At 45.4% G+C, this 22,550-nt stretch overlaps 1 protein-coding gene across 2 annotated transcripts in view; it reads right to left on the bottom strand.

Annotated features, from left to right (window-relative positions):
• Positions 1-5,912: 5,912 nt before the first annotated feature.
• The window catches only part of LOC111842690 (far upstream element-binding protein 3-like), a 31,403-nt gene continuing 14,765 nt past the window's right edge, over positions 5,913-22,550 (bottom strand). Inside the window, exons 3-19 of one of the 2 annotated variants that reach the window (XM_023809586.2) lie at positions 21,383-21,413; positions 21,021-21,070; positions 20,211-20,282; positions 19,917-19,974; positions 19,612-19,774; positions 19,365-19,463; positions 18,996-19,100; positions 18,799-18,901; positions 17,748-17,848; positions 15,720-15,861; positions 12,579-12,739; positions 12,189-12,262; positions 11,818-11,894; positions 11,239-11,307; positions 10,155-10,226; positions 9,254-9,384; positions 5,913-7,487 (exon numbers count right to left, since the gene is read on the bottom strand). In XM_023809586.2, coding sequence (XP_023665354.1) covers positions 7,479-7,487; positions 9,254-9,384; positions 10,155-10,226; positions 11,239-11,307; positions 11,818-11,894; positions 12,189-12,262; positions 12,579-12,739; positions 15,720-15,861; positions 17,748-17,848; positions 18,799-18,901; positions 18,996-19,100; positions 19,365-19,463; positions 19,612-19,774; positions 19,917-19,974; positions 20,211-20,282; positions 21,021-21,070; positions 21,383-21,413 — 1,517 coding nt within the window. In that variant the 3' untranslated portion in view covers positions 5,913-7,478. Of the gene's footprint in view, positions 7,488-9,253; positions 9,385-10,154; positions 10,227-11,238; positions 11,308-11,817; positions 11,895-12,188; positions 12,263-12,578; positions 12,740-15,719; positions 15,862-17,747; positions 17,849-18,798; positions 18,902-18,995; positions 19,101-19,364; positions 19,464-19,611; positions 19,775-19,916; positions 19,975-20,210; positions 20,283-21,020; positions 21,071-21,382; positions 21,417-22,550 lie in introns of both variants that reach the window. The other variant, XM_023809585.2, reaches the window with a different exon arrangement.

The raw sequence follows: 22,550 nt of genomic DNA, 5'->3' as shown, positions 1-22,550 counted from the left end.
GCCATCAACATTAGTTGGCGACATACATCAAGAAACCTAAAATATATATTATACATAAATTTTAAATCTGTTTGGTTTATTTCACCATTACAGATTCACAGTTGTTCATATGTGTTGACCTGTAGGCTACCAAATCTCTCTAAAGCAACTTTAAGGAAGCGAAAAATATATGCAGGCGAGTTCCATCTTTGGTAGGTAGGTGGCAGGACAAGGTAGCTCCAGTGATCGTGAAGTCTCTCACCTGTGCCAAAACGCAAACTACACGAGCGCAGAATCCCATAGAAGGCTAATGGTGCTATAATCTTACGTTGCTAAGAAATTCGCATGTATACGTTTAATACGGAACATAGTACAATCACTAACCATTGTAATTAATTTTACAAATAGACCTAATGTAAAATGATCAAACATTTGAAGGCAATAGTAAGGCATTAAATCGACTTAAGACCAAAATATTCTGTCATAGACGATATGACCGGAATTGTTTAAATTGTATTTTTGGGATAAAGTATACCTCATAGTTGCCCACTTATTGCAGTAGCCTATATTCCCAACGATCGCAATCTCATACGTGCGAAATATGTAACTACTATTAATAGGGCCGTTTCGAAATGTCAGATTTTCAGGTGTTGAATTATTCCTAACCGTTACGTTTGTAATTATTTTGTGCAACCTCACTGCACAAAAATGTATTTGTTAAAAACATATTGAAAAGGACAGAATTTGGCACAATCTTTACGATTCGATTTACAGAATGTTTCCGAAGGATTTTAATTATTGTGGGAAATAACGGACCCTTGAAAATGTACAAGGTCTATTTAAAAAGATTAGAGTGGCTATCCAATATGAAACGGTTTGCGGTCACAACCATACCGGAGGGGTGGGTGGGGGAGAGGTTGAAAAATCTATGCAATTTGTCAAATAAAATTCTCATGAGACTAAGGCCGCACTCTAGGCAAATAGTTGTCGGATAGCGAATGGGTGGAGAAATAAACTGCGACGAAAAGAACATGGAAAACTTCAGCCCCTCGTCACAAGTTTCCATAAAAGCGTATCGCACATCAGTTTAAATTGGGAATAAGAGGTTAAAAAGTCAATTGCTCGGCGCGTTAACTCATTACGTTTGACTAATTGCCCTGTTTAGTTTGTTGCTCTTATACTACTTTACGCTGAATATATTCAATTGCACACGTAACTTAGTAAACGAAATGACTTAGTAAACCCGATGACTTGCGAGTATTGAACAACATCGTACGTTTTTACCAGTAGGCAACAAAAAGCTTGAGTTACACTAAACATCATTTTAGTTCTAAAGATTAACTACCTACCGAGAACCCTGAAGTACTTTATCACATATTCCTTCAAAATCGTAACATTTAGACTTCGCCCTTAAATCTTTCATCCGTCTACATGCAGCGCCCAGTGGGAAACGTAACTGGGTTTTTCCTTATAAATCTGCTAAATGGCATGTAATTAAGTGCATTCAATTAGTATGCTTTGCGCTTGGTACCTATCAAAATGTCAGCCTCGTAAATCAATAAGATCTGTCAGCAGGCAGGTGGCGATCCTGGTAGAGGAACTCGGGCACGGGGGTGCAGTGGGCTACCGCTGGTTATCTGGGCCAGGCAAGGTGTCCTTCCCGACGGAAGAAGGATGGGCCGACAATGACGGAGCGGCAGCAAGAGTCCACTTCGGCTCTGTCTGACTTCCAATACTATTGATCTGCATCATTTACCGATAATTTATTCCATTACGCACTAAGCGCTCTACACCTAAGCTATACTCCCAAATCAGTTTATTTATCTAGTTAAGCACCTACACGCAGTGTTTTGTTTCCCCCTCCTCCTCCCTCAGAACAAAATCTACACGCAGCTACCTGCCTGTAACAGGTGAGGAGATCCATCCCCCCCATCCGGCTGTACTTCACGGAGCTGGAGAGCTTACACAGCTTAATTAAAACCTATCACGAAGGTTTAATGGTGTTGCACTAATTGACGTGGTTAGTAAATAGGGCTCTAATTAAGCACATCGACTGGCGGCGCCGCACCTCATTATGTCTGACACGCCGGCTGTAAGTAAGGACTGCAGAACGGATGTTTTTAGCGACCCTGAAGTAACAATGCAGCGAAAAAAAACAGCCTCAAAGTCCAGTTAATAGAACTAAACTTTGTCTATTCGCACTTGTTAACAGCCAAAGCCGCATAGAATTAGACGAGTCTTTTCAGAACTTGAGCTGCTTCTAAACATTATCAAGGATAGGCTATTACTTGTCTTCAAACAGATGGAAAAAAATAAATAGAAATAAATGGAAAAAAAGAGAGCTCAGAGCGCGAGCCTTTTTTAGTGCTACGGGCGTGGCGATTAATACATTTTAACCAGAGAAAATATTCAGCCAAGAAAAAGCCTCACTGCTTATACTAAAGTAGATTCAGTTTTGGCAAACTTAATAGGGGATAATATAATGGAATTGAAATCAATTGTAGAAGAATCTCAATCCTCGAATTAATCCCGCAATTAAACCATCAGCTCCCTGTAAACCTGTACCCTGTCTTCCCCCCCCAGCCCCCTGCAGGCACTACATTCCTGTTTCAAAGTTTGATATAAGTGGAGTTTAAAAAGAAGCGCATCTACAGCGGAGAATTAAAAAAAAAAACAGCTGCAGGTTGAGTCAGTGGGAGACAGATAGGAGCTCCGGGAAGGCCGGCGGTGGGGGCCACACCTCTCCCGTAAGTGCAGACATTTTAAATGACCACGCTCGATATAGCTGTATTTGGCAGTAGCTTTTCGCAGCTTTTCATGAGGAAAGGTGCAATGGTGGATGAAATGACAACACAAGGAAGAGCTAAATAAATAAATATGAAAGAAATCACAATGCGTGCTGACACTAATGACTCATTGAGACATGAAATGGGACCTGTCTGTTTCCCACTGGAATTTCTCCACGAATCAAGCCTCTGAATGGTCGCATTTCACTTGGCTTCAGAGGAATGACACAAGAGCCCGAGGCTGCCTGGGGCTTCTTTCGGGCACGATGCTGGACGGCGCCGATTACGGCATTATTAAGGCTTAAACGTACCGCTGTGGGAGCGTCACGGACTCCCAGCCACATCGATTTCACAGGCTGGGCTCACAGATCGGCGGAAGATGACGGCCGAGAAGATCAGAGCAGCAGATTAATTCATAGGTTTAAAGTCAGGGTGTCATGAATGAAACAAATTAAGCAACATGTCCCATACAGAAGCTTTAGGGAAAAACACATTATCGAGGTGTCATCATTAAATTAGAAACAGGAAAAACATCAACTGCATTTAAATTATTCTCCAAATCCCAGTAGGCATATACAAACCTTGTCTACATACTGGTTTTCATTAATTGAGAGCTACATTCGGGATGTATGGGTGAGCTGATAATAGTAGTAAAACAGCACCTATGATATTAGCAGCTAACATATTTGGTTGCATGTATGTCTGAAGATTAAGAAAATGGTCGCAGAATGACATTTCAGTCTCATGAAACGGGGACGACGTCAGTGTGTGGTTTAAGAAACCACATCTGGCAACACAGCTGGAGATCCCGGCATTAAGGGTGACCTGGGCCTGTAATTATGAGAGCTTTCAGAAAGGGTCACAGGTCTGCTGGTATCCTTCGCCGAGCACCCCCGCAGCCCGGGCGATGCTGTGCGACGCGGCACTCGGCCAGAGACGGCGTACGTGAGACGGCGTACGTGAGACGCCGTGCGTGAGACGCCGTGCGTGGGACGCCGTCAAGATCCCCAATCCAAACAGAAATGTATAAACACGCACCGGTCTTAACCATCACCAAAATAAATACAGAGAAAAAGGGGGCTGATTCCAGGAGGGGGCCGGCTGACTTGTGGGGACGGGCGAAAGCCTTAATTTCACACCATGAATGGAGGATACAAGGAACCCCTGTGGCTCTCCATCAATGTAGACAAGGCCATTCTGACAAATGACTGACAACCAGCACAAAAGGATGGGACAATCTAATCCCACCAGGCTGCCTTCACCTGCACAGAGCAGAGTCTGGATTAAAGAAAACCGTAGAAGTCAACCAATCAAAACCAGCTTACCATATATTTGTACTTTAAAAAATCAATCACTTCAATTGAGTGGCGTTTCCCGTCCCCTACTTGAAAACAGGCACCATTCCTGGTTCAAGAGCATGGATACTAGAGCACACAGCAGTAGCAAACATTACTATGCTTCTCTCAGTTCACCCTTTCTGTATACAGTATAAATAGGAAGACACAGGCCAAATAGGCAGAATGTCAAACAGGTATCAGACATGCTGTTGCTGCAGTCTGTGGAGCTGACTGGAATGGAATGGCTAGACACAGAACTGCGAAAGGAGAAATCGTTTTATTGAATTATTAGCAGTAAATTTCAATAAAGTACAGCGGTTTAAGTCAGCTTGCAGATTATTGTACAAAGGAGCATGTTTGTCTTTCTTAAGCTTTACATCAACATGATGCCTGATATGTAAACCTAGGGCAGTCACAGGGTTCGCAGTCCAAAGGAGACAAAACGCGGGAGCAAAAGAAAATTTACACTCTTATTCAGCTGTGATTAAATAGATTCTGCTTTTAAATCATTTCAATTTGAATCCGAATAATAGCTGCATATATTAACCATGTCAACCTCATCATAGCTGCAGTTCTTTGAAAGGGAGGGGGGGCTGAAGCAAATAAAAAGCCCAATGTCATTTAGACGCCAAAAGCCAGTCATTCCCTAACAAATGTACATTTGCCCAATCACTTTAAGCAATTTCGCCGATAAAAAAAGCCTTGAGATGGAATATACGAGACCTTGACAAGGATAGAACTAAATGTACGTATATAAAAACATTTTTCTAAAAACTAAAAGCAAATGCTCCCTAGCCCCACTTCTTTAATCTTTAATCTGTGGTCGGATGCTCCAAGGCCACAGACACAAATGCAGGCTCATCTGTATTTACTGTTGCACTTAAGAGGAAGCTTCCTCTGCTGATATTGTTGCTTTTATTACTTCTGGCACTGCTTTGCTACACTCAGTATTCAATTAGTGGGCACCTTCCAGTTCATTACAGAATAATTACTCTTTTGCCATTGATGCCAAATGCTGTTTTGGCACGGCAAGCTGCACATCTATTAGAGCAGCAGAGGCACAATATTGTCCCCGCAGCAATTCCCACGCCGACATGCAACTCTCAGGCCCATCTTCTGCAATCCCTTCCCGTCCCACCACCAACTTTTAAAGCGCCCATTTAGTGCTCCCATTTTTCAGCATTAATTTTCTGTAGCGGTCATCTGATGTGTAATTACCGGAAGGTTTTAAAGAGGCTGATGGCATCCCCAGCTGTGTATGCGTCTGGGGGTAGTGGGGGGGGCAACCATACTGTAAACCTCGCCCCCCCCCCCCATTCAGCGGATTATTTCAGCAGTGTTGTGCACTTCTTTTCGCTTTCTAAGCTAGCAGCGGACGGAACGACACGTATGAAAGTGAACATGACGCATCTTGCTCACTGACTATAACTACTCACTGGCTGCCATTTATGCTGGGAGACAACAGCTTAACGTGCGAAGAATTTCACGGTTGTTTCACTTCAGTATAATGATTTCCTCACTTGTAGAAAAAGAAATCCCCTCTAAACTGTCACTTAGCAACTGAGCCAAACCTCATCTCATTCATTTCACACAGTGATCCAGTATTACGCTGCACATCCAATTCACCCAAAGTGATGTGCATTTTCAGGTCAAAATGTAAACCTAGTATTTATATCAAACAAATAAAGCTATATGGGTTAAGGGAAAAATGCCTGAAAGTGAATTTATATACAAAAGCCTGGAATTAGGATTTTCATAGATAGGTACAACAATGAAAACTTTTAGAACTCACAGAAAAACAGACAGCATGACCATTGCAATTGATTTTAATACAAATACAAAACACAAAAGATCTGAGGCCAATTTATTAGAGTGAGAAGTAAAAGTAAAAATTAACTAGAGAGAATATATTTATATATTTTCTATATACAACATATATAAATTTCTATATATTGTATATTTAGTCAGTCCAATGAAAGCAATCAGAGTAAATGCAGATTTAAAATTATTTGCAAAATAAAAGCAACATTTTAAACTGGAATGTACTAAACCTATTCAAACATTGATAATAAAACTCCAATTCATTGCAACAAAAATTACTCTTGACACTTAATACATGTTAACTGTACATGAGGGGAAAAGCAACAAATTAAACTCTGAAATTATAATATCCCTTTTCTTTAGGTAATACAATTAAAACCGGAGTCATTTTGTAACTAACCAATGTATGCTTGTATGTATATATATATATATGTATAATATCACACAAAATAGACAGAATAACAATTAAAATGGTATTAGCATCAGACTCTGGATGAGCCCACAGTGTGTACTGGTTTGGGTGTTGGCTGAGCTAGTTAGTTTACAAAAAGTATTAATTACACAGGTAGAATCAAATATAGGCTTAGCAGTCTTCAATGGTTAAGGTGCAAAGCACGAAGATACATTTTGTCCTTAGATGCAACATCAAATTTCAAATCACACATTTACAATCTTTCAAACAATTTTCAGCATGAAAACGGCACATTAACAAGGACATTTTTGCCTGTGAATATAACATATAAAACTTCTGATGCAATCATATCTTTAAAATAAGGTATTTAGTCAAGTATTTGAGAACACACAGTTTAATGTGATAGCAAATCCATGTAACACCACTTTCACCCATATCAGATGATTGCAATAAAACATATACTCATGATTACAATTCCAGATATCCAACAAACAATACAATTTATTCCAAGCTACAAGTTAAACATCTGTTAAAAATGAAATAAGATATTGCACCTTACAAAAATCTGAGTAGAAAAATGTCAAACACGGAAATACCAAGGAAAACAACAATTATATTACGAATTGACTGCAATTGGCTAAACACCGTTTCTTGATGTTCTGTAACAAAAGAAATACCATTAATGTAACAAAACAGTTTCATCTCACAGAATCAAAAAGTCTCATATAAAAGTGAAAATAAGTAGAGCACAAACATACTTCAAAAATTTCTCTTGATGAACACAACATTAATCAAGACTGCTAAGCCCATAACAATTTATTGCAAAGAAAGAATATTGTTGCTGAAATGTTACAAATCCAGGATATATTAGTTTTCTTTAAAAAATCTCAGACTGAACAAGGATTCCTGGATATTGTCCATTCAACCATACTGGTGTCCATGTTTTCAGTTACAATGACAAGTTCCTGATTCAGAAAATACATTTTAAACATTCTTTAGATTGTAGAAGTCATCCTATAGTTAGTGTTTTGCTCTAAGAAAAGAAAAAAAGAAGTCTTAAGGCATTGCAAATTTAGAAACCTCATTTATATAAAAGCTTGTTTTCATTCAATGATTCCAAAATCTTCAGTGAAATGAAATCCATTAATGTTCCTGGAAGGCAAGCAAATGTTTAAATGTTACCACAAGACCACAAAAAGGATGAATAGTTTAATAAAAAAAAATTGCACTTTATATTTTTTTCCATTTAATGACGAAAACATGAAAAGTGGGAATTTTTAATGCAAAGGTAGAATCCTGTAGTTAGTAGAGACATGACTGCAGAACCGTGGGTGTTACTTCAACATCTGTGACAAGTAAATGAGCTGCAAGTGAAGCCCTTCAAATGAACGGACCCCCACGTGCTGACAGGTACACTGTCACACCACTAATGTGTCAGTAAGCGCCATAATTAAAAGGGCATGGACTCAGCGACACAGAGGGTGGTCATGGACTCAGCGACGCGGAGGGTGGGCATGGACCAGCGTGGCGGAGGGTGGTCATGGACCAGCGTGGCGGAGGGTGGTCATGGACCAGCGTGGCGGAGGGTGGTCATGGACCAGTGTGGCGAAGTGCTGGCAGGGCATGGGCTCACCAGTCCATAAAGGCAACATTTACAGAGTAAATGGGTCCGAAATGAGCATGTGACCAGGCACAGGCAATACAGACTCTGCGGCGGGAAGCACATTGTAGTGAGTGGCGCAGGCCGTTGGCGCGACTCACTGGCACTCAGCGTTTGTTGACATCCTGTGGCTTGCAGCATAAAGCATGAAAACAAACGTTCTCCAACACAAAAGCGTAAATAAATGCCTTTTGGTTGTTAAATAATCACTGCACAGGAATGACCTTCATTCAGCCAATGCTGGGTGATGAATTGAGAATATTTTGTGCAAAACTTATCACATTTACTGTTTATGAGAGTGAATCGGTGCCCTGGGCTTAACTGTAAGCCAGTGTTTCCCAACCCGGTCCTCGACAGACCACGTTATTGCTCACCGAGCTCTCGGCATGTGGACTGTCTGTGGGTCCCCAAAGACCAGGTTGACACTGCTGTAAGGTACCATGCCCCCAGTGCACACCCAGCGTGGGTGATCAGCACGCATGGTGCCCAGTGCCTGGCCTACCCACCCAGTGTGGGTGATCAGCACGCATGGTGCCCAGTGCCGTGCCTACCCACCCAGTGTGGGTGATCAGCACGCATGGTGCCCAGTGCCTTGCCTACCCACCCAGTGTGGGTGATCAGCACGCATGGTGCCCAGTGCCTTGCCTACCCACCCAGCGTGGGTGATCAGCACGCATGGTGCCCAGTGCCTTGCCTACCCACCCAGCATGGGGAAAAGGGGGTATTGTGTGGTTTATGGTAGTTTGCTCTTTCACAGGACATTTCAGCTTGTTACTTTATCACTTTATTTCATTATTTTTCCTGCCACTTTTGCATGTCAGAGGATCTGCTTGTGGATGATTAAATTGATATTCTAAAATCATATGAGCATTTAGGCCTATACCTATTCCAGAAAAGAACATTAATAAAATCAGGGGTGACAAGACACAAATGAAATCCTGGAGGACAGGAGACTACAGTAGGTGCAGTGCTGACTAGGTGCAGTGCTGACTAGGTGCAGTGCTGACTAGGTGCAGTGCTGACTAGGTGCAGTGCTGACTAGTGGTAGGCAGAGAGCACTTCTGAAAATCAATATTAGGAAAATCGGCGAAAAGTTTGATCCTTCACAAAGTAGCCCCTGCGTTAAGTAAACAATTTCAAGGCTTCAAAAAGCAGTAACAAGAAAACATTCCACCTTTGTGTAAAGGCCTAGATTATAAAGAGATTATTCAGACAGAATAGTGTCATTCTCAGGGAGGTGGGCAGATGCTCGTTTTACCTGAAGGCCCGGTCCGGCTGCCTGCTGGGTGCTCTGCCCATAGTACGCCCCCTGCTGTCGGTAGTATTCTGCCCAGGCTGCGCTGTAGTCTGGGGTAGAACTCTGCTGGGGGGCGTTGGCTGTAGCATGGCCTGACGGAAAGGATCAGAAAATGGACAAGACTGAACTGAAAGCAAACACATACATGTACACTAATTAGAAACATCCTATTTACCTATAATTACACAAAAAAAACACTGGACTGGAATGTACGTCTTTTTTTCATCTCTATAAAAAAAATGTAAATAAAGCCTGAAAAAGCCCCACAGTTTGATCCTGTCAGCTCATCTTGGTACCTTGCAGTGCCTAACAGTTGCCTTTTCCCAGTGTTTAGAGCCCCTATGAACTGCACAGGCACCGATTTACACACTATAAATTTCTGCAGGACAGGACAGCAGCATTCCTGTCAAACACCGGCAAAGCTCCAGCCAGACACGGCAGAACTCTACCGACTTCACAGTGCATAGGGAGCCTCGGGAAGGATTCGGACACCTTCACCCTTTACCAACTTTTCAGGGTTGTACATTAATTGAAAAATGGAGTGAAATTATTTACTTATTGTACATCTCTCAAAACACGCTAACCAATTGTGACAAAAACAAATACTCCATTTATATAAGTATTCTGGCCCATAAAAAATTCCAAGAATGTGTTTTCGCTTATGGGGCTGGTGTGGGTTGATAGTCCATTCTGCATGTCTGCTTTAATGACGGTGGGATGGGGGCTCTGAATTCTTTCTGCAGGCCGTCCCTCAGCTGCAACGCCTCAGTGGGGAACATGAACCGGCGTGCTGGGGACACGCTGCTATCCTTCACTCCAGGGGGCGGGGGTGGGTGTTGGATTGCGGCCCCGAGTGACCTACTATGCTTCTTGTAGTACTCCTCCCACACCTTACTGTAGTCAGGGCTGGTGCCGGGACCAGGGCTCTGCTGGCCTAGACAGACACAAATACAGATGTTAGTGCGTAATAAACAGGCCGAATGCTGGGGTCGGTGATTCTGCATGACCTGGAGCTTCCTGGAGGGAAGCGCAGAGTGATCGCACAGACACGCCACTAGGAGGTACCCCTGCAGTGTGGGCATCACAGCAGGTCATGTGACCGTTCAAAGCAAAGTACAGGCAGACACTAGCCTAACCAGTTAAAAATGTGTGATATATGAATTGGAAAGTTTCACTGTCATGTACCCTTTCATTCTTGTACATAAAAACATCTTGAAAATGTTTGCAGTGCTTGTTTCAGAAGGTATTAGTATAAGAAAAAGGTTTGGAGGATTTAGGAGACTTCAGGCATGCTTTAGTAGAGTAGGTTCAGGGCCTGCCCTGAGAGCACTGTTCCCTTCTTAGGAAACTGCTTTGGGTGTGTGTAGGTGTGCGTGTGTGAGTATGTGAGAGTGTGTGTGTGTGTGTGTATGCATGCACGTGTGAGTGTGTGTCAGAGTAAGTGTATGTGAGTGTGAGTGTGCATGCGCGTGCGTGTGCGTGTGTGCAGGAGCGCACGCCAGAGGGTGGCCTACAGCATTAAAAGAGCAAGCAGCTTCAAAAGAAGAGCAGCTGGCAACATGGTGGTCACCAGCCATGTATGGAGCACTAGAGTGAGGCCCTGGGGGGCGGGGTGGGGCAAGGCGAGGGGGGGGCAGGCATCTGCATGAATACGGGAACAAAGCCAGCCATAAGTCAAGCCCTTATTTGACAGGTGGGTCATGACGGCATCTCCCCACACTGGGAGGCAGGCTGGACGACAGAGGCGGGGAGAGAAGGTCGTCATGCAGCCTTCGATGTTCTTAAGCTCTGGGGGCCAGGGCAGGTGACTGATATGGTGGCCTATAAATGTTCAGAGCAATCTGAAGGCCCCCGAGAAGCCATGGACCTGCAGTCTGACTGCAAAGCGTGAGGCCATGATGGGTAAATGCAGAGACCTAGACATCTGTTTGTAGCCCCAGACTTGCCTAGCTTTTTGTAATACTGCTCCCAGGCTTTAGAATAATCCATCTGTCCAGTCTGGGATCCATTGTGACCTGAAAGAAACAGAGTAAGATCAGAAAAAGAAAAGCTGTACATGGAGTCCTGTGTTGCTCCTCCTTCGCTGGCATGTCTTCATGCTCCAGGGGCAGGAGGACAGCATTTCAGAGCATGTGAGAAGGTGCCCTCTCCACAATGCCAGGTCCCCAATGAAATCTCTAAGGCTGTGTCTGAAATTAGTGAGGGGGCGCGATCCCCATAATCACGTGGCAGTCATGCACTGACTGACTTCCACTGAGGGGGCACGTTATTCGTCGGAGGCTGCTATACACTCTTAGATGCCCTTGTGAACCTGGGTCAGCCACTTCAGCTCCAAAAACGCGCAAGAGTCGCGTATTAAAAAAGGCACCATAATGTCACAGCTCTCTCCCACGTACTTTTAGTGCTTTAGCATTCGATCCGAACCCATCACTACAGTCACAGGTGAGCTTAGGGAAGGACACAGACATTCTTTACTTCTTCCATGACACTTAAATTGAAGAGTGAGCTCTGAAGGTAATGCATACTAGGGTCTTGCTGGCCCTGTGCCTGCCACGCCTGGTATGCTGACCCCCATCCGCCAGTCATAAACGTCTGAGGTCCACTGCAATGAAAGAAAGTGTAAAGAAAATGTGGTTATGAAGTAGCTAGTTCAGATCCAGAAAATAAAAATCCAGAACAAGATTTTGCTTCAACCGACCAGCTGAATACTCTATGACTGTGACCCTTTATTCTCAAATGGTTGGTTAAAACAAAGTCTTGGTTTGGATTTTTACTTTCTGGACCTGAACTATTCACCTCTGAAAATGGAGGGGTGGAAATGCACTAGAAAGGGCAGCACTGCCACATTAAAAAGGGACCTTTAGTGGAAAACCAGGAAATGCTAAATGATGCTTACTTTTGGTGAGGAGTACCTGGCCCTTGAGAGAAGGGGCTCAGTCCAAAGCTGCTGCTTCCCCCAATTCCTGGCCCCTGACAAGACATGAGATTGGAGATGAAGGTGAACAAGTGAAGGGCTGCGGGGCTCAGGCCAAAGAGGGCAACCATCACACTACCCCCATCGCTCACTAATGTAAAGGGGTAGCCTAACTATCTAGAGCAGCGTTACACAATCTGGTCCTCGGGACCCACAGACAGGCCACATTTTTGCTCCCTCCCAGTTCCCCTCTGGTAGGGAGCTAGGATGGAGCAAAAACGTGGATCGGCTGCGAGTTCCTGAGGACCGGATAGGGAAACAATGATTGAGTATTGCTAACGAGTACGAAAAGTGAGAGCAGAGAAAGCGTACTCCAATCTTCTCATCGATGAGCTGTCGGGCCAGCTCCGTTTGCTGAGGGGTGCCCCTGATGGAGAAGATGCGCACGTTTGGGTCGGTGTTGGCTGCCGGGTTCCTCTGCAGCTCCACATGGGCCCCAGACTGCTGGTTTATGTTCTTAATGGTCTCTCCCCCTGGATGGAACATTTATGAATCTTAATTAATATCTTACTGCATATGGGGTTCTCCATAGGCATCTAATAACAGTGAATAAACCAGTAATTACATCTTTCTCGACTTAGAGGTTATAAAAAATCCACAGCACATTTAACAAGAAATTTCTGAAATTCAACCTCTGAGAACACAGTGTGAACAAGACAAGCTTTTGATCACCAGAGCAGACACGTTTCAAATGAGGTTCAATACCAGGATGGGCCCCACATGGTAAAAAAATGAGGTGATGTTTGGATTGGATGGTTGGTCAGACTGATATTCCACTTGCTACACTACATACTTATTCTAGATCCAGCGTGAAACAAGGACTAATAGGATTATGACTGATATATGTAGGATTATGACTGATATATGTAGAATTAAGTCAATGTAAACATACAAAGTGTTACAAACCTGCTACTAAAGATGCAGGTGCTTTTTAAAAAAAAAAACCTGCACTCGGAATTTTATATTAACAATAGTGAAATTTAGCGGAAGCATCCGGAACGTATTACGACAAAAACTTGGTCTGCAAATCAAAGCACTCGATGTGTACATGTAACTGTGCAGAGGACCATAAACTTCACAGAGCAGGATCTCGGTCAGGTCGCTGCAAATTAAAGGTTTATTTATTGCGTCCTTACTCCCGCGCACACCACCCAGATGCAAGTTTGTCCGGAACTAACCGAAAAGAGGACGGAACGAGGGCTTTACTATCCAAACACAGGCCGATAAAAGGCCTACAACACTTGCCCGCATTTTCTTTAAATCCGTGAAAATCAGGGACAAAGAGACCCCTTCCCACCACACAGGAGAGGGGGTTATCTGGAGAACACCAGCATCCCAGACAACGTTCCTGCCCCTCAACCTGTGTTGCGGGAGCAATTACACGTCAAGAGTGAAACAGAAACATTAAAGCTGTAGAGAGAAAAATTAGAGCGTAACCCTTTTCTGGTTAGCAGTCTGAGTCTCCTTTTCAGCCATGCATTCAGGGCTTGGTGGCCTTCGTGATAGGCTTTCTAAGAGCCAGGACTGCCCACTCTTCTGCTTCCCTGTTCAAAAGACTAAACAGCTTTCCAAGGCGTTTTTTTTTTGGGGGGGGGGGGCAGCCAGAGATGTCCGAACATCAATTACATGTTTGTTCACTTCTGGGTGACATTCGGTTGACCCCAGCTGACCCCATCCTGAAAACACTTCTCAAAAAGGCTCCTCCCTGCACTACCCCTGCCCGGGTGCCAATAGACTACCCTCGGGCCATTAACCCATTGTAAACCAAATTAAACTTCTGCATTAATGAAGCTATTATTAGGTCTCCAGTCAGGAGGAGAGAAATAAAGACAGTGACCATTCAGTTCATGGAGTTGGCCGTGCTGAGGAGAGATAATCAGCCCTCTCAATGAAACTGGTTTAGTGAGCTGGAGACGGGGGCCAAAGAGGTTCAACTGGAGAGAAAGTGGGCCGAGAGCGCGATCGCAAGGGAAACAAAAATGAGGCAACGCATTCACAATCGGCATTCACAAGCGATGCAAATTGCATAAAGACTAATAGCTGACTTGTGTTGTGGTTAAGCAGGTACGCCGTAGTCAATATTGGGCAGACCGAAGACACAGAGCACAGCTGTGAAACTGGGGGTCACATGCATGCCTGAAAACACCCCCTAATTATTTATATCCCGATTAAGGTCACCGAGGCCACGGTTGCCAAAGATGGCCTTTATGGGCCACATACGAGCTGCGCCAGAGACACAGGGAATTCCAGGACTGCCTACGGAAAACGAGACTGACAATAAATGAAACGGAAGGGACAGACCTAAAAAAAATGGTGCCCTTTTTTTACCCAGTGCTGCTGCGGTGGCTGGGCGTGGGGTACAAAATACCGCGGGTCAGTCTCAGATAGAAATCAACCCTGCAGGACTTTTCTTTTATTCTTTGCTAAAAATAAGAGTCTGAGAGTAGCGGGACGACAGGGGCCCCCGGGAGCGACTGGGTTTGGGAAGGCGGGGATGCTGGGGGGGGGGCGGGGATGCTGGGGGGGGGCGTGGACGGGGCACAGGCTGCCCTGACAGAGGGCCGGGATGTGGCCCGGCTGCGCGAGGCATCGTAAAGACATTAATCACGCAGCCCAAAAGGCATGGCTGACAGCAGCCAGACCCGCTGACTTCGCCATCCATATTGGCCCGTTTCTTATGGTAATGCGGAGATGGGGCCCTCGCACCCGGGTTTATCTCTCTCTCTCGCCCCCACACAGAAGGCACTTGACATTTCTATTGCATCATTTTTTATTATAGGTGGAAGCAGCCCCCCCCCAAACACAAACACCCCACCCGCAACCCGCACACTCGCAGCTCCCGGCAGCCAATCTTTAAATGGTCAATGACTTTTAAATAGCAGGCAATAGAGTGAACATGAATAGCCAATAAGCTAATTTGACTCTGTCATTCCCTCATTCGACTCCATTGGCTTGAAAGCTGCTCTTATTAAAAGCAAGAGGCAATCTTCCACATGATTGAGGGCTGTTATTATGAACCTCTAACAATTAATGTCACATTACTTTACACACATTATCCCCCTCATTAAGCCCTTTAGGAAGGGACATAATGGCACTTTCTTTTAGAAGCAATATATATACATGAGAGGAGGGGGGGGGGGGGGGTGAGGGGGCCACCCAGGTGATCCTGACTCATTATAAAACTTAATACGACTTCCTTTACAAGAAATAATGAAAAAATTGTTGCTTAGCATGAAAGATTAACATAATAATGCGGCTTCACTGTCCCTCTGGGCCTGCGTTCCATTCCTCGATGCGTGACTGCAAACAGGAATCTGCACCGGGCAGTAAAGGCGGGCGGCAAAGGCGATGAAAAGCCAAACCGGGCCCTTTTAAAGCCAAACCGGGCCCTTTAAAAGCCAAACCGGGCCCTTTCAAAGCCACGCGGGGCATTTTCAGCGGGACAAAACCTACCTTTGCCGATCACAAGGCCGCACTTGTCGGCAGGTATCGTGTACGTCACTTCTTGCAGCCCCCCCGATGCCCCCATGTTCCACTCCCCATGACCTCTGACCCTTACTCGGGAGCCCCCCACACCCCCGAAGCTGTCGCGCTCCTGGAAGAGAGAGAAGAAAAAAAAAAACAAAAGCTTAAATACATTGGGAATTTGTTAATCTCTGCAGAAAAAGGAACAAAGTCCATTAAAAATACCAGCAGACGCGACAGGGCACTGTGGCGTGTAACGGCTAGCTATCTTGGCACAAGAGTAAGAGACTTTAGGTTCAGTCCCTTGAAGGACAAACGCAGAAGTCACGGTTAGAAACATGCCACAAAAACTTCACCACGATCCTCACGCAGGCGTCAGCTCCGTCAGGGGTCTCATATGACATTCCTGACAATCCCAGCGTAGGACGATACCAGCTACAGCAACACAAAGCGGCCCAGTCCCTTCACATGCTGGCCACCTGTGTTGTTCATAAGCCCTCAGTAAAGATGACTTTAGGGTCTTCGAAGCACCCTGCTGCTAACTGTGTTAACCAGGTACTATCAACCCATAACAAAAAGCAACACCCTGTTCCATTAGCTGATTTGTAGTATTATCCTTCATCGACCTCTGCGTTCTCTGGTAACATCAAACTCAGCGGAGAAACCTTACCAATGAGAAGCGTTACACAATGGAAAAGCGGAAGGACAGGAACAGCTCCATGCGGGCTTAACAGGCAGAGGAAACGGGAAACACTACATTTGCTTATTCTGTGTACATAACACACTTCAGCAAACATGTCCCCATAATGGCACTGCAAGTCTTCCCGTTCGGGCCGACTTCCTAAACTACCAGAAATACACGTCAGGAAATCTTGGTAAATCTAACTTGGCTCATTTAATATAAACTGAAGTTTCTCATCTGTCTATTATATATCATGTAAAAAAAAATCACACACACAGCACCACATACAATTGAATACCATCAATCTTACACTTGTACTGGATGTTTGTAACTCAGGCTGGAGGAGGCAGCAAAATGCTCAGTGCAAACCCAGGCTGGGAAATCCTTACACTTCACTGATTTAATGGTGCTTTTCAGTGTCCTGGTAATCTACAGAAAGAAACCCCTTTCTGCTCAAGCCAGAGGAACGCGTGGACTCCAGCCGGGGCTGCTGAGGCGAAGACTTTGTGCTGCTGCCTCTGTCACTCGCTACAGTATCTGCACCAGCACAGCACAGCACAGCACAGCACAGCATAGCATTACTCTGAAACAGGGCTGCCTGAATGTGTGGTTTTAGAAACTTCCCAGGGAACATAACAAAAACAATATGGCCGTTTTCCTCACATAATCTACAGAATATTTATTTCAAGTTGACTTTGCAACTACTTTTGATACTATGAGAAATTTCCAGTGCCTATTTACAGGTAAGTGTAAACAAGCATTACCTGTTACCATTTAGCAATAACTAAAAATGTAATTTAATAGCCCATAAAACTTGCGCTTTGAATGATTATTTTAGAACGGAACCCCCCCCCCCACTTTCCTTGCCATCATCCCACCCTGAGTGACTCATGTCACGTTGATTTATTGCTGGCACTTTAAAATGTCTAATTTTTCTAAATTACCATTAAATTAAAAGAGCCCAAATTAATACCTTTAAAAGCAACCGTCAATCACGCACAGGAATGTGACCAAGGCGGCTCCGAGGGGAAGTGTTCCACCCCGACGGTCCCTGACACGGCAGCAGATGCCGCTCCGCAGCGTGGGGGGCCACGGGACAGGTGGGGGGGCACAAGCAGAGACTGTCGCCATCCCACCTGTCTGAGGCAGCATCCCCCCCCCCACCTCAAAGGAGTAAAATCAGGGCCCAGGAGTTGGATATGGAAAGGAACCAGCTCCAACTGTGCAATGGGGGCAGAGGAGCACCACCCCCCCCCCCCCCTCCCCCCATAGCATATATGTCGCAGTGTCAGTGAGTGGTTCCATAGAAAAGGCAGGAGGTACGCGGGCCGTACCTGCGCAGTGTGGACCAGCTCGTTGATGAGGTGCAGGGCGTGCTGGCAGCGCTCGGGGTGGCCCATCACCTGCGCCACGCGTTCCGGGCTGATGCCGTCATCTAGCGTGAGGGGGCAGGCGGGACAGCGTGATCACACACCGGATCACGCACCGGATCACGCACTCCAAGAGCATCCAGGGAGTATAACCCAGTAAACCGACAACAAGGACAGCTCAGGCCAGGGACTGGATACATCACAGGGCTTTATAAACTCCAGAGGTGCCAGTAGAGATCACAGTGAAAATCATCTGAAGCAGAAGGCAGCACTGCATAGTGAGACAGAGGCTGACAGTGGGCAGCTGTGAACAGCAGAGGCTGTATCAAGGTTTAAGAGAGCAGAACTCCTGTAACACAGCTGGAATGACTGAACAGAAACGTGAAAAATGGAGAGAGTGAAGACTTTTACCCAGAAACAAGCATCATAAAGACAGACTAATAAGGAAGACACTGCAAATTATAAAACTTTTATTTTTATTTTACTTTTATTATTATCATTAAGGGTCTTGATCTATATATAAAGGGCCTTCAGAAATAATCAAGACCCTTAATCCCAGGTCTGATCTTGCTCTTATCCTCACTTGCAGGTATAAGCATCTGCTACATAAATGCAAATATTAATTTTTCTGTAAACTCTAAGGAGTATGCACGAGCCCAGATTACACCACAAGTTATGGACAGAAATGTGTGGAATTTTTCCAGTCTGGTTTGGCTAAAAAAAACATTCATGCAACCTTTTTTTGTATTGGGACATTACATCCAGCAGTTTGACGGAATGTCATTGTGGCTGGGGGGGGAATAAACTATTTTGTTAAACCTAACAACCACACCACCACAAAATCACCTTCAACTTACTACAGATCTGTTACTCTAAGTCAGTGACAGCACCTCACAGAAAATCCCATCTGGGACCCAAACAAACTGCTGTGCATGTAAATGAAGACATACTGTGTCTGAAAAATCATGTGCTCAGGGACCAAAGGTTGTGTGTATATTTAACACCGTTTCCACACCTGGTTTGAACTGGATTCTCACACCAGCGTCGTTCTGGATCTTTTTGATCATCTCGCCGTTCCTGCCGATGACTATTCCAACTGCAAACCTCGGCACAGACACCTACATGGAGATCCGGCATGGAAAGCTGAGTGTGAATGACCCAGAAATTCGACTGCATAAGCCTCCCAGACAGCATCAGAATAAAAGCCCTTACGTCCAAGCTGCTTGTTCCCAGCCGAGATGCGAAGTCATTCCTTCCTAATCGGAAGTCTCCCTGGTCCTTTTCCCGGATGATGTCCAGCACCAACTCTCGAGCTTGCTACAGGGGCAGAACAACACACATGTACCCAGCGGGTCTCATAAGCAATTTTTACATTTTTCATTTTAAAAATAACCCTATTCCTTCAGGATATAACAAACAAGGTGGCATTTAAATATCAGGTGAGCTGAGGTGAACTTTGAAACGATACGACAGAATGTGGTCTGAGCCTAAAAGGCACAGGAAGTTGAGAACCTTGAACTTTCACCCGATAATCACATGCCCCCCCCCCCATGAATGTCGCTGTGCATCATAACCACTTACCTGCACCTTGTACGCATCCCCCGTGATGCGCAGGGGCTTGTCTGCGCCCGTCGGCATGGGTCCATCCTGGATCATGTTCATCTTCACTCCTGTCCTTTCCTGGAAGAGATCGGACAGACAGACTGACGTAACCCTGCCCTGAAACATGCCTAGCAGGACAAATATTCACTACGGGTGCTGTGCCGTTAAGTGACTTTCACAAAGAAGTATAATGACAGAGGGGCCATGCCATGCGCTGGACCTGCACCTGCAGCTGTTTGATGGTGTCTCCTCCCTTGCCAATGACCAGGCCCACTTTGCTGGCTGGGATGAGGATCTCCTGGATGGCGCTGTTGCCCTCCATCTCGCCGTGGAAGCACGGTCCATTGCGACAGCGCTCCACGATCTGACCCAGCAGCCTCTTGGCCTGCCTGAGAGAGGGAGCATGGTGAGGGTTATCACTCTATGACGGACAGAACCCCCATGCATTTCTTGCACTTGCTTTATTCTAGCTTGTCGCATGTGTTAGTTTCTCTTTTGGACGTAGTTCACCACAGGAGCTGCGGCACTCACTCGATGCTCTCCGGGGTGCCGGTCAGAGTACAGGGCCTCTCCAACAGGCCGCCGCTGTCTGCCGGGACAAACACCGGCATTTTACCAAACCAGTCATGGCCACAGTGCAGCTGCAGTACATGGAGAGAGCGCTCCCTTGTCCTCAACATCGGTATGTAAGTGGCTCAAGCCAACGGGAGACCTTGGATAACAAAAAGTACCCCCCCTCCCCCGCCCCACCCACCGGAAAGTTCCAGTCTTTCTCTCTGAAAAAGGTCTTACTGTGTGTAGCAGGAGAAAACACAGGGCTTGTACCTGAGGCAATCTGGATCTTGCAGCCGGACTCCAGCTGAATTTTTGTAATCTGCTCTCCTCCTCTGCCAATAACTGAAAGAAGGGAAATAATCAAACTGAATGACATTTTCAAGGGCAAATTAAAAATTAATTAAAATCTTCAGACGAAATGGCCACCTCAGTAGTAAATGCTGAAATAGACCTATGAACGGAAGCGGATGAATAGGAAACAGGCAAATGTGAAAACTGAATGAGCCATATTGGATAATCTATTGTGCCTCATAAAAATTTAAAAAGTTAAAAACAGTCAAATTAAAGCCTAAGACTCCTACATATGTGGTGGTTCCTGTCAATATGAAACTGGGTCGCAGGGCAGGGCGGGGGGGAGGTAACATGGGCAGCATGGAGAGGAGAGGGCTTGGGGGGGGGGGAGATAACATGGGAAGCAAGGAGAGGGTGGGGCGGGGGGGGGGTAACATGGGAAGCAAGGAGAGGGCGTGGGTGGGGGGGGGCAGCACTGACACTCTTACCTTGGATCCACAAACACTCAACTAACTTTCTTTTTCTTTAAAATGTTATAAGTGTTAAACCCTAACAGCAGCAGCCATGTCAGGTGTAACATAAATAAGCCACATAACTCACATAATTACCCCTTTCAATCAAGGACTGCTGTCCATTGGCTGCAATTACTGCCAGTTTTTTACATCCATAACGAATGTAAGCTATGCGCTTGTCAGCTGCAGTAACGCCTGCGGTCCTGCGTCTCCTGGCCCTTCCAGAGAGCCCAGGCCGTGGTGCCCAAACCTGCATACGGACATCCTGCATACTTACTGAAGCCCACCATCTTATCAGGCACTCTGAAGTCTTCTGTAATAATAGCCCTGGAAGGAATGGAAAAAATGAGGAGAGAGCGGCACCGAGCATATTAAGGAACGTGTTCTCGTTCATTTGTACACTGTAAAATGAGAACATGGTACTAAAGAAATGTCAGCCTACATACCAATACACAAGACCGCGGGCGGTAAACCGAGGGCTGCACACACGCACACACGCACGCACACACACACACACACACACACACGCACGCACGCACGCACACGCGCACAAGCGCACGCACACACACACAAAGGGATTGTTAAATCAATACCTACTTATAGCCTATCAATACAAGGCAAAGTGACAAGCCTGCTTACCTTTGATGCACCATTCCTCCAAGCTGGTTACCTACTGTGAAGGCAGGGGAAAATGGAAAGGGGGGGGGGGTGTGGGGGGTACAAAAAGGGACATCATTAGGGGATAATCTAACTTTCCAGCTGTCTTAAGAAAAAAAAGACAACGCATTCAGGAGCAGTGCTGGCAAACAGAGAGATTGAAAATGTAATGACTCAGGACAGGCGGATTGAAGATGGAATGAGGAGGTTCTGTCGATACTCTCTGTAACGAACACACAGCTGGAGACTTCAGGGAGATTTTGGGGGGAGGGGCACGGACGGGGCACCTGGCTGTGATGATCGCATATCAGGGTGCCCCCCTGCTCACCAAAGCTCTGCCTGAAGGGTAAGTCGACCCCCCCCCCCCCGCAGACAAGGAATACAGACAAGGACTGCAGACAAGGAATACAGACAAGGACTGCAGACAAGGAATACAACCTGATGAAAACAAGTTGACAAGGGGTGAGGTGGGTTTGGGGTCAGGATGGCGGTGTGGCAGAGGACAGGAAGCTCAGCTATGGGCTGCGGTTCCCAGTTAGCCGGGTCCGGGAAACAAGGAAGCCACCGACTCACGAGACTTAGTATCGTGACTTAGACTTAAAATGGGCCACATCCCCAACCACCCATATTAAGCTGGTCAGCAAGTTCATCACTGACGACGATGGCGAAGTTCCCACACAAACAGGAGAGTGAAAGTAGGTGAATAGTCATATTAGGTTTTCAGGTGATTCAAATTATTCTTAAATCATGTAAAGTAAAAAAAATGGAAACATAAATAAAAGTCAGACCCAAATAAATACAAAACAAATGAAGCCCAAAGTCAAAAAAAAGAGAGAGAGAGAGAGAGAGAGCGATACAGCTGGAGAAAGTGCCAGGCAGCCAATGAGAGCAGCTCGTCCACGGGAGAAGCATCCAGGTTAACTCAGCCATGACACAAACTCAACGCAAGCAGCTTCAAGAGGAATACGAGCAGACTCACGCGTCCATGTCAAGAACACAAGTGGCCAGATTAAATTTCCTTCTTGCAAAGCACCCATTAAACATACATTATATGTTCACTCTCAGTATTCAGATACTGTACTTTTTGCAATAAGTAAACAAAGAAAGAACCAGGTACCTAAATTATTAAGAAGTCAGAGCCCTCAGTATG

This window comes from Paramormyrops kingsleyae, chromosome 2 (assembly GCF_048594095.1).
Source record: "Paramormyrops kingsleyae isolate MSU_618 chromosome 2, PKINGS_0.4, whole genome shotgun sequence".
Taxonomy (NCBI): domain Eukaryota; kingdom Metazoa; phylum Chordata; class Actinopteri; order Osteoglossiformes; family Mormyridae; genus Paramormyrops; species Paramormyrops kingsleyae.
The sequence above is the reverse complement of the archived record's forward strand: the minus strand, read 5'-3'. Positions and strand labels throughout refer to the sequence as shown.